At 32.9% G+C, this 16,905-nt stretch overlaps 1 protein-coding gene across 1 annotated transcript in view; it reads left to right on the top strand.

Moving 5' to 3' along the window:
• The first annotated feature begins 543 nt into the window (after positions 1–543).
• Positions 544–16,905, top strand: part of LOC132942546 (peroxidase-like) — a 44,396-nt gene continuing 28,034 nt past the window's right edge. The window contains exons 1-2 of the mRNA XM_061011073.1: positions 544–920; positions 15,004–15,070. Coding sequence (XP_060867056.1) covers positions 852–920; positions 15,004–15,070 — 136 coding nt within the window. The 5' untranslated portion in view covers positions 544–851. The remainder of the gene's footprint in view (positions 921–15,003; positions 15,071–16,905) is intronic.

Raw genomic sequence — 16,905 nt, 5'->3', positions numbered from 1 at the left:
GGAGCGAAACATGTTTCCTCGTATGTGTAGGTTTAGGTATAATAAACGAGAAAAATAATATTCACTCAAAATATTATACCTAATAATAATATTATAAAAAAAATTTGTAAATCATTGTCAATATGATGGTTTTGAAGATTTCCTCATACTATCATATTAATATATTGTTTTGCTGTATTATAATAAACATATTATATTATTGGTATAAATTTTAATTACTACATTGATTTGCGAAATATACTGAAATACTGATAAATACGTAAATTATAGCAGGTATATATTATTTTATTGTGGACAAACACGATAGGTCCGAAAGTCACAACGATCTGATACAGACGAAACGCCGCAGAACAAAATGATGTAGGTACCTGTATAGTGTATACCTAGCCACCTAACCACCTAACAGATGTGGTACCTATGTCCGGCGTGCGGCTCCGCTGGCCAGTTGGAGTTACGTAATTGCGAACAGCCGAGCACACACACACACACACACACACACACAGCAAGCGCCTCCTCTTCGCACGGCGGCGGCTTCGGCTTCGGCGGCACATCGAAAGTGACCGTCGGTTCACTCTCACTATCGTTGTTGCGCTCCCAAGTCGTACACACACGCGAACGAATCAGATATATGTAGGCACCAGCTCACGCGCACACAGTTTATTATTTTCATTATAATTATTATTATCCATACATCCGATAACGAAGTGTACGTCATCGTACATTTTTCCAAAACTATAAAGCAACAGTAATAACTATAATTTTCACCGTTTCTCTATTCTCGTATCTCTATTTTTTCTATCTTGTTTTGAAAAAAAAAAAATCTCTTGCCAGTGGATTTGACAAAATATCAGATGGAAGTCATGAAGTACGCGGTGCTTCTTTTGTGCACCGCCGCCGCCATCTACACGCCCGCCACTTCGGTAAGTTCATCGCAGTAGGTATATACCTATTATCGTGCACAGTATTATAAATTATGTATTTTAAACGCGTTGTCGCGTTGTATCATCATCGTCGTATTGAACATATTTTGTACTTACCTCATAATTAGGTATAGTTTGGTTATTGCGGTTAATTAGTTCGCTTGAGACGGGTTCGTTATCGCGGGACGTATTTTCTATATCCTAATTGGATTACCAGGCCAAACACTTTTATGTCTTATAAATATATTATAATGTTATACAATATTGTTATAGTAATATGAATCTTATAATATTTCCCGATATTTTGTGACACATACAATAATATTATTATCGTTTTTAATTGTATTTACATTATATCCAGCAAAAGGGTGTTTACCCGTTGACTTATAAACAAACAAATAAATAAATTATAGTATAATATGTAATAAACAGTCTTAGGTGGACTACAATAATAAAAAAAACGTTATGATGCTTAATTTTGTAGGTAATGCTTAAAATATTTTCGTGATTTCTGATGGGGATTTATATATATATATTATATTTATAATTAATAAATTACAATAAATAGATTCAATTTATTTTTTAAAACAAACGAGTTGGATGCATTTATTTATCAAAATGAATAATAATCTTAGTATAAACAATAATGTACCTATTACCTATACTTATTAGTATATTTATTCTATTTTATCGAATCGAAATAGTTATCTATTGAATTTTGTTGATGAATAAATTATGAAAAACTTTACTCGTTATTAGAGTGATAGTCACCCAATAGTTTATTAACTACTGTTTAATTTTTAAACGACTTCTGAAAGATAAGTATACATATCTTGAGTGATGCGCTTGTGATCATAAGCTACGCTAAATTTGTATCGTATAAGTACTCAAAATATTTACAATTTTTTTTATCCTTAAAGTTACATATTATCTAAGAATGATAATAATATATAACTATTATTACTGATACATATTACATGCCTAAACGTCTTCTTAATAAAGCTCATTTATTCCATTTTGTTTATGTAGTATATAGGTATAACTGTATAAGCAATATTGATATCATTCAATATTTTTAATTCCATTAATTCTTATGTATATATTACATATATTTTTTAAATTGTCTGTCTAATTTACGTGATTATTATATTACGTACAAAATAAAATATGATAAAAATATCTTTATTAGAGACATTTAAACATTTAAATATTCGACATTATATTATTATATTATAGTAGATAACAAAATAGTAAACAAAACTTTAAACTATCTACTTATCTAAACTACTGAATATTAAAATATTTGCATAGTTAATAGTAAAAATCAGTAGACAGGTATAGCTGGTACATAGCCAAGTGAATATAATAATAATTATTATTCGAACCGTTACATTAAAAATCATTTTAATATAATATAATATTTGTTATGACTGCCAGCGGCCGATGCACTGAAACGTTTCATTTGTGTTTTTCAAATAAACACGCGACTGCAACGGAACGAAATCTTACCGTATCAAACGAAACGAAAACCGGTCGCTAAAATCGGGTTCCAGAATATATGTTAATTATTAGGTTCAAACATATTTTACAAATTCAAGACGCTGCATGGAGTGCTCCGGCACTTCAATCTCGGGTCGACTAAAAATCAAAAGCTAATTTTGTCCACAAAATGTTTTTTGATCAAATTGAAATCTTATATTAAAAATCACGAATTCCACCAACATAATATAAAATTACTGTTTAGCGATGAAAGTGTCGCTCCGTATAATAATGCGAGGTGTATAATATTATAATATGTACCATTTACATAATAATATTATACTTTCCTATACCATACGAACGCGGACGCAAACGCATTAATCACGGAGTAATTATTATTATTGCTATTGGTGTGTGTGCATGTGTGTGCGTGTGCGTGTATGTGTGTGTGTGTGTGTGTGTGCGTGTGTGCTATATACACGATATATAGGTGTGTGTCTATATATTATATTATACAAATCCCGACGCGGAAGATATTAGAACCCATAAATCGCGGGTGAGGATGACTAGGTGTTATACTATTATAATATTATTATTATATCAAAGACTGCATGAGGACGAGCACACACCGAATGGGTTACTCATCCGACGCGTACACAATAATATTTACAAACGAAACGAACATCGCGGACGGACAAGGGCAAACGGCAGCGGCGCGACATTGGGAGCAGCGGCGCGGCGTGAAAGGGAGCAGCGGCGGCGGCGAATAATACACTAGCGCGAGTGCCGCCGACCGTTTTTCCGGACGACTTGTTTCGATGAAACGCATTGTAACAATATCAATCACAATATTATTACTATTATGTTATTATTTTTGTAACGTTACGCTGCTTTTTATAATGCAGGTGTACCCCCCTAGATCTGTCGGTCGGTTTTCCCAGGTGTTTGCGCCCGGCGGCGTAAATTCTGCTCCGAATTATATAATAATATATTATATAAAAATAAACGTTTCTTCGTCCTTCACATCATAATAATGCTCAGAGACTATACTGGACCGTTTTAAATAAAAGTTATATCAATAGATTTCCGGCGAGTGTGTAGGTTAATTTTTTCAACCCCTATTATTATATAGGTTGGTAATGCATTATATAAAAGTGGCTAAACTCGTAAATTTAAATTTGGCTCAGGGATATAGAATATTTTTTTGTTAATTTCAACGGGTGCTATTGGTTAATTACAGTATATATTTTTTTATTACTACTATTTTAAATGTTAGACACATATTATAGTGCTATGGTGCATAAAAATTGAAACATATTAAAACGACGTTTTTGAACGAAACATAATCGGTCTAGAAACAAGCGATATGTATTTTAAAATATTTAAAAAAATTATATTATGCAAATTATTACGAACACTTAGCGTTGTAAGAAGTAGTTAAAAAAAATACGTAAATAATGATTAGTTAACACACGATAAAATGAGATACTTAAATAATTTAATTAGTTTATTTAAATAGTTTAATTATTAAACTATAAATTTCTTTCAAAACTGCAGCAGTATACACGGGCGGCAAGCCTGGCAATTCTGCAGTTTCATAGCAATAATAATAATAATAATAATAATAACCATAATATCATCGTCGTCGCTACTCGCTGTCATCGGGGGGGCGGCGGCGGCGTTTCTGTCTTTATTTGAGACGTTTTTCAATAGACGTCGACGGCCGCGACGGTTATCGCAGCGTGTTTTTCGTCTCGTTCTCCGCGTCCCGGCGCACAACGAAGACCGCGCGACCTTGAACTTGCCACAGCGCCCGAACGCTCCGCGGTCCAGCAGCGCCTCCACCGCGGGCCGTCACGACCGTCGCCGACCGAATGGCGTTTTTTTTTTGTTTCTTATACACTTAAGTATTATAATAGAGGTATATTATTATTATTATTATTATTATAAACGACGGCCGCGGACGTGGCCCGTAATTATTACCATACGTATTATAATAATATATTATGCACACACAACGTACCTGTTGTACGACGCGTGTGATAAGTCCATTATCGCGAAAAACAAATAACATATTTTGTATTGTGCTCACCGTTTTCGATGTTTTATTATTTTTCCCACTGTCTGTTTGGACGGGCGTCTGCCCGAGACGTCATCGTCAATATCGTGCGAACCGTCCTCAAGTAATGTAGTGCGTCGTCCGGGCGATGATTTATGCTCGAAATGACGTGGGTACGATATAATAATAATATTATAGTTGTAGGTATAGGTCTGCACGGCGTGATCTATTTAGCCAGTGACTGTGGCTATACGTCACTCGTTTTCTGAGTAGATTTTCATGTTTTTGAATGAAAAATGTTTATTTTTTTTTTCAATATTATGATGTTTGAATTAATATATTAACTAATTGTACAAATACCCATATTTTTCCAAACCATTTATATTCTTTTTTCTTTGGTAGGTATAGATATTTATATAGGTACCGTCTTTATATAATGGCAACCTATAATAGGTACATGTTTTATTTATAATCGTTAAGAGCACAACAGTTTTCTAAAAATATTGATGTATTTCTATCGAACACTGAATACCTAAGTAAGCGTTTAAAGTATACATTAGCGTAGAACAACGTTTGAACGACTTTTGCGGTGTACCTTTTCACCCTTGATAAATTCCTATATTATTGCGCTGATCTAAGTAAATATTAATAGAAAAATATGTGATGCCCTGATTATGAAATTTAAAATAATAGTTGTCGTGAAAAATAATTTAAATACCTAACAGACACTGTGAAACAACAAATAATTATCATTTTCATGTGGTAAATACTTCAAATAGTGAACAATTTTTTTTTTAATACATAAATTTACTTAGGTAATAATTAGTGCGGCAAATTAAATGGACATACCGCATAATATATAATATTAAAATAAAAACATATATTTATATGTATACAGTCGGGTCCACGTGATGTAGTTTAAGGCGATTGTAAGCACTATACAGTGTGCGATAAGACAGTGATGATGGCTAAAATCGATATTGAGTGCAGTAAGGTACATCGCGGTATGATCGTTATTACCACACATTACCTACAAGTTCCTATTCGTCATAAACTGGTATACTATCATACTACCTATATTATGATGCCATTTCATTATTATGTTTATAATATATAGGTATATAGCCACGTAGGTAATATAGCACCAAAGTCGTTCATTTTCAAACGCGACTATAATATACACAAACGTCATAAATGGCAGGACTACAATGCATATTGTACCAGGTATTGATTTTTGAATGGCACGCTCAGATTGACGAAAAAGAACTTATGCTAATTTCTTACGCATATTTGTTTTTTTGAATATAAGTAAAAATCCATGTAGGCTATTGTAAATGTTTAATATTGTGACATTGAGCCATAATATTGTATACATAGCGCGTGTTCGATTCTTTCACTAAACACCAGAAATATAGGTACCACGTAAGTTACATAATAATATGAAGGCTTTTTAATGTTTATATGCCGTGTTTTAGTTCTTTTCAGATTCAAATTTATTTATTGTTTTTAATCTATTATAGTATATGTTCCTCACGAGACTGAGCCTTTTTTTTAGTCTCTTGATGATTTAATAGTGACGCGCATTGGTATTATACCTGCACACAATATATAGGTACATTAATAAAATAAAGTGATTTTAACGCAATATACACACTATAAACTTTTGTTTTCGAAATAAAATGAATAACAACGAATAGCGTGTTTACAAAAACATTAAAACGCACTAAACGACGAACAGTGTAACATTTTTTCTCTCATCTTTTCAAGTTATATAAATTGTGAAATAAATTTCATCAGATATATAAGGTTTTGACGATCCAGTCAGGTCTGTATAATAGCGTACAACGATGTTTGAAGGAAAATCGTTTTACTGCTCTAAACATGATCTTATACGAATACCATCTTCGCAATCCGGAAACGTAATATAGTAGTAATATATTATTATTATATTATTGCTTTGCTATTTACTCGGCGCGTTTACACCCAGTAATCTAACACAAGTTATTTTTTATTTTTTTACTGTCGTACATATTTTCAAATCGAGACAACCGTTCGCGAAGACCAGTCACGACTTCATAATTTTACAAAAGAAATGACACCAACGCACCTCTATATATAATAATAATGATCTCGTACAGTCCGCTGCGGCGTGTGACGAAACAATATTAATAGCAAAACTACTGATCAGCTTTACGCGGAGTGTGGACATTCCTGGCCGCACAGATAGTCTTAACCCAGACGGTCTTGACCTAAAACCGCGTGTTCTTTATTGTATTCGTTTTCAAATCGTATTAGTTTCATCTGTTATTATTGTTATTATATTAGCGACGTGTTTAGTATAATATTATAGGTGTATAGGCACATCCAAAAGCGGAGTTCCATGGTATATATTATGTATATCATATCCACGATTTGGGTTTGTTAATTCATTTCGAACGCCGTTTTATTCGATTTTCGTTTTGATATGGTTCGCGCCAAGATGTTGACCATTATAATCACTCAATCACTGTCGTCTGTCAGTAAATCAATTTACCGATAACCTTTTTAATCTGATCGCACGAAACTCAAGCGATGTTATTATTATTTATTATTTACCCATATATATATTTATTGAATATATTATTATTGTTTTTCAAAATAAATTCTTCAGATGACGAAACTGAAATTTAATTTGATTTAGATGGTGTTTTTGATGTCAAGGTTTTAAAAACATATTTTATCAATGCGTATTATATCCCTGTGTGCTGCCGTTGACCCACGTCTAATGATTTTTTATTAAAATATAATAAAGTGCTTTAAATCGTTTAAAATAATATGTATAACATACATGCTATATATTATTATTATTATTATTATTACGACGGTGTAACGTTTACTGTTTAGTACCTGAGTTATTATAATAATACGGTATTATATAGGTACGTTATAATATGTGTATCGGATACTTGCCGAAAATGCGGGGGCCATTAGATCACTGACCTTGGTCACGAGTGGACCATAAACGATGTAACACAGAGATACGAATGTTCCAAGGAATTTATTCAACTAAAATTTTAGAATGTTGGAAAAAAAGTGTACCTAGTCAATGACTTCTGTGTACTTGCGTACATTATGTATTTCGTTTTGTTTTAATGGCGCTATTGTTGTTATCAATTTATTATAATATATTATTATTTTATTATGCGGGGGCAATTAGTTTTTAACAAGGAGTTTAATTGCTCGGACACATTAACTGCTGCACGTTTTGACGTGTTGTGGCGCAAACAGCTGTCTGTTGTGAAACTTACGCCTATATATTATTATTATTATTATTATAATATAATATTATATTATTGTGCCATGCGCTTAGCTATTGGTTTTAACGTATCGTCATTTTTACACGGAAAAAAAACATAGCCTTAATATTTATTACCAATGAGATTGTATTCGCGAATTGAATCATCGCCTACGTTCGGTTAAATGGTTAGTGCACATTTTATTTCCAAGAAAATATGATAACGATTACGCCATAAATAAATTAATATATTAAGTAATTTTACAATTTTAAAACGTTTGGATTAGTATATTGAACAATTTTTGGATTGGTAAACGAGCGTGGACGTCGTTCATTTATATATCGTTCATCATGTACGCGCCTCCTACAACACAGTATCGAGTTCGGTATACGATCTTCGTAATCATCGTATAACAAATTCATTACGATATTGTTTGCGAGACTTGACAGTCAACACAGATAATATAATGGTAATAATAATAATGTATTAAATAGGCGTATACAATAACAACGGTGCCATTGAAATACCCGAAGCTATTGTATTTTTTAAACCTATAGGACGTATACCGCATTTGCATGATATTAATATAATTTACACATACGTTCCATCTTTCACAAGTTCGCCTGCAGACGTGAGATACGATATTATTATAATGTCGTCGATAGTAATAATAATAATAATTATGAGTATTGTCGTTTCGTACACGCAAACGTTTTTAAAAAAATATCAACGCGCGATTGCATCTCGGACGTATAATACAGCAGTAGTAAGTTGTCATCGGTTTTATTGGCACAGATGTCCGGAAATAAAATATTGTTATAACGGTTCGTGTGCTGTGTAATGTATGAAGATAAATGCAAATTTTATATGACATTATTATGATATATACAAAAATAATATTATATGCACTGCGAGACAACACTGCTGCTGCAGGCCACGTAGGTTTATTGATAAATGCAAATCGCACAGACGAAATAACGTACCAGGTACAAGACAAAAAGCCCATAAATGGTCGTCGCGGTGCACAGATTTACGAGATTTTTTTTTTTTTTTTTGGTTATTCAACTTATTCATGAAAATAGACGGTTGTGCGGATTTTAGGTCAAGACCATTTAACGTTGCGCAGATTAGGTAATTATCGTATTACAATAATTCCGCCATTTGTTTACTTAAGTGCCGTAATGTGCATGTACGTACGCATAGTCTTTTAACCAAAGAGTCCAATGTCAACCGGGTATAACAATTTTCGTTTTGGTAACATAATAATTATTATTGTTTTAGTATAGTTAATTGAGGCACGTTCGGCGCGTCGAGTTTAATATTCGTAGGTATTGAGATTCGTTCTAGTCCAATTAATGTCGCATTATTATTATACAGGAATGTGCCGTACTATATCTATATACCTGCATAGGAGATAATTGTTTCGGAGTCGACGACGTTCAGACGACAGTACATTTTTTTTTACAACGATATTATCACAGTAATCATAATATAAACTGTTGCTGTATAAAAGACGTATCTACATATTATATGACTACATAATAATAATAATATGTAATATTCGCCTATTTATTACTGTATAGCTGATGACAATCGGAAACGAATTTAACGCTATATAGCTACCTACATTTATATTGTATAAGAACAATAATGATATTTATATAGTTTTTTAACCGTCGTCGGTGTTTCTCTTGATGCTGTCGTTTCAAACGTAGGTACAATATAAATTATATTATCATCGAGCATCTTTCATTAATTAGCAGATGATAATATATCATCAGAGACCATGCGGTTATGGAGCGACGGAAACCTCTCACACGATCTATATATACGCATGTATAATAACATACAATAATACTGTACACTGCAAACATTACAATATAATAATTTATTATTATTATTACAATAATATAATTTATATCGCGTCTTTATTCATACAATATCGATGCACGTCTCAACTCGCGTTATTCCATATGGATCTCACACTAAACGCGTAGGTATCACGATCGTGCAGTATAATATTATTATTATATTACATTTTTTTTCTATTATTTCTTCACACATTTGGGCCGTGCACAGATAATAACAATAATAATAATAATATTACGACGGCGGCGGTGGTGTTGAGGTAGGAATAGGTCGCGGTAAGGGTCACGTGTTGCTGTCGTATTACGCGGTATATGATGCAGTGCGTCGCAGATATATACCGTATATAGGTGTACGATATATTATTATACCGTATATGCGTGTGTTCTGCGGTCACGACGAATAAGCGTTGATAGTTATTTATAATATTATTATCATTATCATTATCGTCGTCGAGTTTGTGAAACGAGCAAAAAATATACGCCGGAAACCGTTTTGTTTTGGCCGTCGACTGCGACTTGCATATAATTATTATGCAGTATATCATTATAATATGCTGCCGCAGATAGGTTTAATCGTGTGACAATGCACATCATCATTTTGTCGTATTATAATAATATTATGGGACCAGATGAAAAAAAAGGATGAACTCGCGTCCTGCACAATATTTTATGATTTACTATAACATTTTAAATCGAAGTCCGTGAACGTAATTGTGAGAGCTTTGAAACTTCTTCTCATATTTTTGTTTTTTATTTTTAATTCTTAAAAGTAAAACCATACTGTAATGACGCAATTCTTATAGCTTAGAATTTTGAACTAGCTATTACTTGAAACAGACATGATATTAATATAGTAAAACTGATTATACCTATAGGTAGTTGCAATATATTAAGAAAAAAATAAGTACGTCAAACGATGGGTTTTTCGAAATAACTTTTATAGTTATTTTCTTTCGAGGAAGTTTAATGCTTTTTTTTTGGGGTAATATGTTGGGCATTTTTATAGCAACGTGTCATCGAGCATCTATAAAACTATAATATTATGGATAGCACCTGCTAGAAACGGTTAAAATAATAAAACATTTGCATAAATTCTTAACAAAATATGATGGTGATACTATGCTCGATCATGAAATATCATAATGATTTAGTCGATACAATATTTTACTACTGGGGCTAAGCCCTGGCCAATATAACTCACCCCTATGCGCGGGTATATTATTATTACAGTCGAACGTGGGTGCACTCGAACTTTGTCAACTCGAAATCGTCGATACCCAAAATACTTTTTCCCCGGTCCCCAGGATTTCCTATAGTCGCGTATTATACTCGGATAATTCGGATTCTCGAATATAACTCGCACTCTCCGGCCGGACTCTTATTCGACTTGTGGTTAACCACTGCGTATAACGATATTATAACACAATATTGTTTATTATTTAATATGACCAGCTATATGCCTATATCTAATGTCGGCAGACACCATATATCATTATTATATCGATATTACGATATTGTGTTCACACGGTGGACCTAACGGTATTAAAATACGGTTGGAGATAATATTTTTTCGCCGACGACCGACCCGGACAAGATGTACACTGTCGTCGAGGGGGTGGGCGCGGCGCGTTTCGGAAAGTCGCGTGCCACGGCGGCGGTCCATTGTCTGATGCAGTGTGTCATATATAGTATTAAAACGGACTTGGATGTTTACTACGCGAAACGCGTGCGGCGTATATGCAAATCGACTTTCTACCGTTTTGTCATCATATTATAATAATAATATGCGACGGGCGTGTGTGGGCATATTGTAATGTACGCGTGTATGCGATCTTGACATTGCGGCTCGCCGACGACCGCAGCAGAGATTCCCCCCGCGAAAGCGATCGATCTGACTCCGACGTTTCACCCGGCACCAGTGATAATAATAATAATATGATAACATTAAAACGGCACAAATTATTATAATGGCGATAATAATTAAGTGTACGTATTATAATATTAAACGCACGTAATTGCTGCATATTATTGTGACGAGCGCGCGTTGTACATTTTGGTCCCGCGCCAACTCCGTCGTCCGTCGACCGTTTTTTAGACAATCCATATTATTATTTATTACTATTATTATTATTATTATTAAGGCCGCGTGTATGGCATTTTAGCATATTATTATTATATTATTTTGCATGTATAGCTGCAGCACTTGTGCCCACCAGGATAGTGGGGCTACCTGCAGTAGTACCACACGCGACACGTATATAAGTATTCATATTATGTGTATAATACACAATATATACATTTCAAATATATTGTCATCATAATATTTTGCCATCGTTATTAATTATGTCCATGAAAATTTCCCCCCATCCTCCCCCTGAAAAAAAAAACTTTCGAGATGATCACAACAGCCCAGTGCCAATATTGTTCAACTCTCTTACAGTTATATATTATTATTATATTATTATGCGCAAACAAAGTTTTATAAAAATTTCCAACCTAATATTTTCTCTGTAATTTGAGCTTTAATATGCCTAACCTGGAGAGTGTGCGGACTTCACGTAAATCTTCAAGTTGTCAAATCGATGCGAATATTTTGCGACTTTTTCGCTACTTATTCGCCACTATTTGGAATTGACTTGATGACTCGGGAGGGCCGACTTCACGGACACGTGTTATAATTATTTATCATTATATTATGTACCGCGTACGGCGAACGGCACTATCCCGAAAACAGGTACTTAACAGGTATATACTCGTCATAATAGTGTTTATGTATGTATAAGGTAGTAACCTTTCATTGAAAAATAAAATCGTTTCCGTGATAGAAAAAAAAAAATTACTTTAACATTTTATTTTACTGCATTGGATTCAGTAGTGAACTACACATCACGTATGTATTGCTGTTGCAGGTACGTGGCTCCGACACTAATACGTTTATAGTGTACGTGTGTGATGTGCATATATATAAATTTCATTGGATTGCATGTACATAATAATTTGCATTGCAGTACTAAAATTTTAAAACTTAAATTTACCATTGCGATTTCTCCGATGATAAACGTAATAACGTGGTCGTAAAATAGTTTAAAAATGAAAATTGAACGAGAATGAAAACTGTTTATACATAGGACGTACACCTACTGTGTGTTTCGTATACGATTTAAATATCCGGGAAAGTGTTACGATTTTCAAACTGACGCTAAATTTCTTATTCTATAAGTACCTATACGCACGATAAAACAATAATAGTATTCAAACACTTTTATTAGATTTGTAGATATTTTGCTTGTGATGTTGAGGATAGCTGGTAACCTAAATTAAAACGTATAATGCACGATTGTTATAGTCCAATGCGATATCATATTATAATCTGAAATAGCCATCAATTATTGTTTCATCGCGTTGTCTGCATACTTAGTATTTACAATTCTTTATTAATTTATTTCACACGATTTATTAAATTCAATTTTGATCTAGTACACAGTTTATGAAAACAGTAATCGTTTTTTAAAATCTTCTAGTCACGAACACCCTTGAGTTGTGCTCGTGGCGATTGTATATTAGAGTATTAGACAATACAAATTATAGTTTAAAAAAAAATATTATTCCAATTATTTATACAATTTTCAGTATATATATTATATGAATAGACGTACTTTGCTGAAAATGTTTAAATATTATATAAACCGTTTATTAAAATTAATTCAATCAAAAGTTATTTAATGAGGATACTATATTATTTAAAAATAAGTTCACATAATTTATAGCTATTTGATATTCTAGACCAATCGTATTTGGTGCTTCGCAAATGCCAATTTCAGTAAGAGAAATTTTGAACTCGTATCAGGCGATTTAATAATACTTTGCACTCAACGTTTTCTCGTGTGGTTTTTCTTCCGCATACAATTTCACATTAAATCATAATAAATTACGAAATAGTAAACAGTCATCAATACATTTCAAATACGTGTGTTACGTACGAAATAATATATCGAGTACCATTATTATGGTTTTGGTTTTAAAATATTACCATGAATCAAAAAATATTTTATGTGATCAAAGAATATTTCATTACCTACGAACAATCAAAATATACAATAATTATTAGAGAAACGTGGAAAAAAACTATTTATCAGAAATATTATGTCCAACTGATCGTCAATTATATTATTATCGATATTTGGTAATGGGTTTAGTAAAAAATAATATGCAAGGCACGTCGGTAAGACATCACGTCCAAAACGGTCATCAGCATTACATAAGAGTGAGAATAAAACAATAAACGTCGTTGGTCACAACAATAGTGTAGAACGTACATGATGACATTTATGACGCTATACAGCGAGTCTAAGAGGTTTACACTTAAGGTTTAACTTTATACGAACGTTACCGCTTCTCCGCCGATTTCTCTCGATTATAAAATACAATACTATTAAATTTAGGTACGGACGTATATTATGCCGTTATACTACACCGTTGGATTTTACAGTCATATTTTATTCTCGTATAATAGTCGTACCTATGGGTCACAATAAACATATATCATTGAGTTGCTAATAATAAATAAATATATAATAATATGCGACGATAAAATGTTGTCTTTCATTATAATATTATTATAGTCTAATCCTATTCTAATTTCGTTTTCTCCTTTTTAACTATACGCCTGCTGGCTAATAATATAATGTGCCCACTCAATATTTTTTACGCTGCATGCCTCCATACGACAGGAAATCGTAAATTTTTTAGTTTTAGCCACAACACCACTCATCCACCCATCGCTTCACCCGAAATGTCCTGTATCGGCTATATTGTCGTAGTAACTGCAGCTGCTGATGATACCCTCGCTATCGTGGCGCTGCGCTGCACATACAACTCACTGTGGAGGCGCTAAGAAATATATAATGATACTATGAGAATTTATATCAAAATACGTCACCGTATGACGTGACGCGGTCGAGATGTAGGAATTTATATTTGTAAAAAAAAACCATTTTTAAAAGTTTTGGATGGTTCAATCGGTTGCCCGATTCTGACGTCAGCTGCTCCGTGTGTCTCTCTCCCCCCCCCCCCCCCCCCGCCGCCACAAAGTTCCAAAATACCTCTCGCGGTCGTGTTGTAACTTGTAGGCGCCTATACAAGTCGTTGTGGTCAATGCGTAGAAGTCGTACAAAGCTGTAGGCATTACGCCATGACAATATTATTATGTCGCCGTCGCCTTATTTGCATTTCCATCGAGACGGACAGCGAAAGTGCGCGCACACGACCAGACCGTGATCCATATTAAATTATCTATAATATAAGATACGTTTCATCTGTACCAATATTGATATTAATAGTGTAGGTACATACACTCAAGATTTAACATCGATTGATTTTGTTTATTTATTTTTTTTTTCCAGACCGACACGAACGGCCGGACCAGGAGACAGAGTTTCATAGATTTCTTGCCATGGAATTCAAGGATCGGTAAGTTGAGAAAAACATAAACGAGTACATTGTATTAATTATATGAACGGCGCAATTAAACGATGAGTGATATTATTATTAGGCGTTCGTAGCTTATTTTTTCCATTCGGGTTGAACAATTGTTCCGGGTTCCTATTGTTTATTTGCGGTCCGAAGATTATTCCGACCGCGGAACCGCATTGTACCGTAATTATTATATTTAATCTTTGAAAGTTATGAAATGTACTATACGTCTATACGAGTGTAGATTAATAGTATAATATTAGTCATCTTTGCTAAAAAAAAAAGAAGAATAACAGCATCCTATAAGAAACAGGACGTGCACATGTGTTAACCTGTTTTTTTTATGGACCTATATGTCATAGTAATATGTATAAAATAATTTATAATAATATGTAGAGTAGGATTAATAACTTGTATAAGAATGCCCAAAGACGTCCATCTGCAGGTTAGTTTGAATTCATTATTGACTTAAGTTGGAAAGTTGAAATAGAAAATTAAATTGAACATCAGAGAAATACATAACTTTTAAGATCCTTCTATCCAAACATATAATATGAGTGTCAAACAATAAATTCGAGACATTCGGGTAACACGTTACCATATATTACATTATATATAATTGCAGTTGAAACACACAGTTTAAATTTCATACAGAATAAAATATTATATCAAAAATAAACATTATTTAATAATAATTTTTTTTTAAATATTGTTTGGGTTTAGTTTTATTGTAACAAACAATTTCAGACAATTACTAAACAAATTCCTTTATAATACGCACTTTGAAACCCCATCGACAATTATTGATTTCTACAAGTATTATTAATTGTATGATCAATGTCATCACGAAGTTGAGGTCATTATTCTAAGTACCTACTAGTATATTATTATCTTGTTTTATGGTATATTTGTCAGGAATTCAGGATGTATGAATCGTGGTGTCTGAAGCATCTAATATAATTGAAATACCATAACTCTCTTAATTTTTGAGACAGGTATATAATATTATAATAAGACTAAATAATGTAACCTTAACATACCTGCAGCTATATTGGATTGAAAATTTGAGATTTATGCAGGTAAATTATCTGCACGGTGATAAATAATATAGACGATTTTTGAAGCGACTAATCAACTAATTATTATTATGCAAATCGTTGTGTATACGCATTTAGCGTACGTTCGAATAGAATCGAATAATGTAAACACTCAAATACCCACGACTGGTTCATTAATGGATCCTCAAGCATAGTTATTTGGAGGACATACTAAAGTTAAAAAATCGTGGTCCTAAATGTTCTATAGGTAGTAATTTATTTCCGTAATGTATTAATCGTATAGCGCACGGATGCGTTATACAAATTTTAAATTGAGAAAGTAAATTAGAATATTATCTGGGTATTAAAATATTATGAAATGAGCGACGTAAATTCTGATATAGAACCTTCGTTTTGGTAGTTTTTTTCTTCTTAAAGACTCATCCGGTGATCTAACTCGAGATATATTAACACACGTGATCATATTTTCATACTTCCTAGCTCGTAAGCAACGAACCAAACAAATTTAATTACCCGACCTTCGTGTCGAAGATATAGCTGCTATTCGTTGAACGAGAAATGATATTTTTCATATTCATAGATTGAAATGTATTAATGACTTTAGTTTTAAACATTTTAACACATAACCAACATTTTACTTCAATATTTTATGGTAGGTCGTAGGTATAGGTACGTTAACGCGAATACAATACCTATATAATATTACATATACGATTTATATTTTATAATAATTTCAAATTACCATTCTGTAAGTTATGATTCGGAATTTCGCCA

The sequence above is a fragment of the Metopolophium dirhodum genome, chromosome 4 (genome assembly GCF_019925205.1).
Source record: "Metopolophium dirhodum isolate CAU chromosome 4, ASM1992520v1, whole genome shotgun sequence".
Taxonomy (NCBI): domain Eukaryota; kingdom Metazoa; phylum Arthropoda; class Insecta; order Hemiptera; family Aphididae; genus Metopolophium; species Metopolophium dirhodum.
The sequence above is the reverse complement of the archived record's forward strand: the minus strand, read 5'-3'. Positions and strand labels throughout refer to the sequence as shown.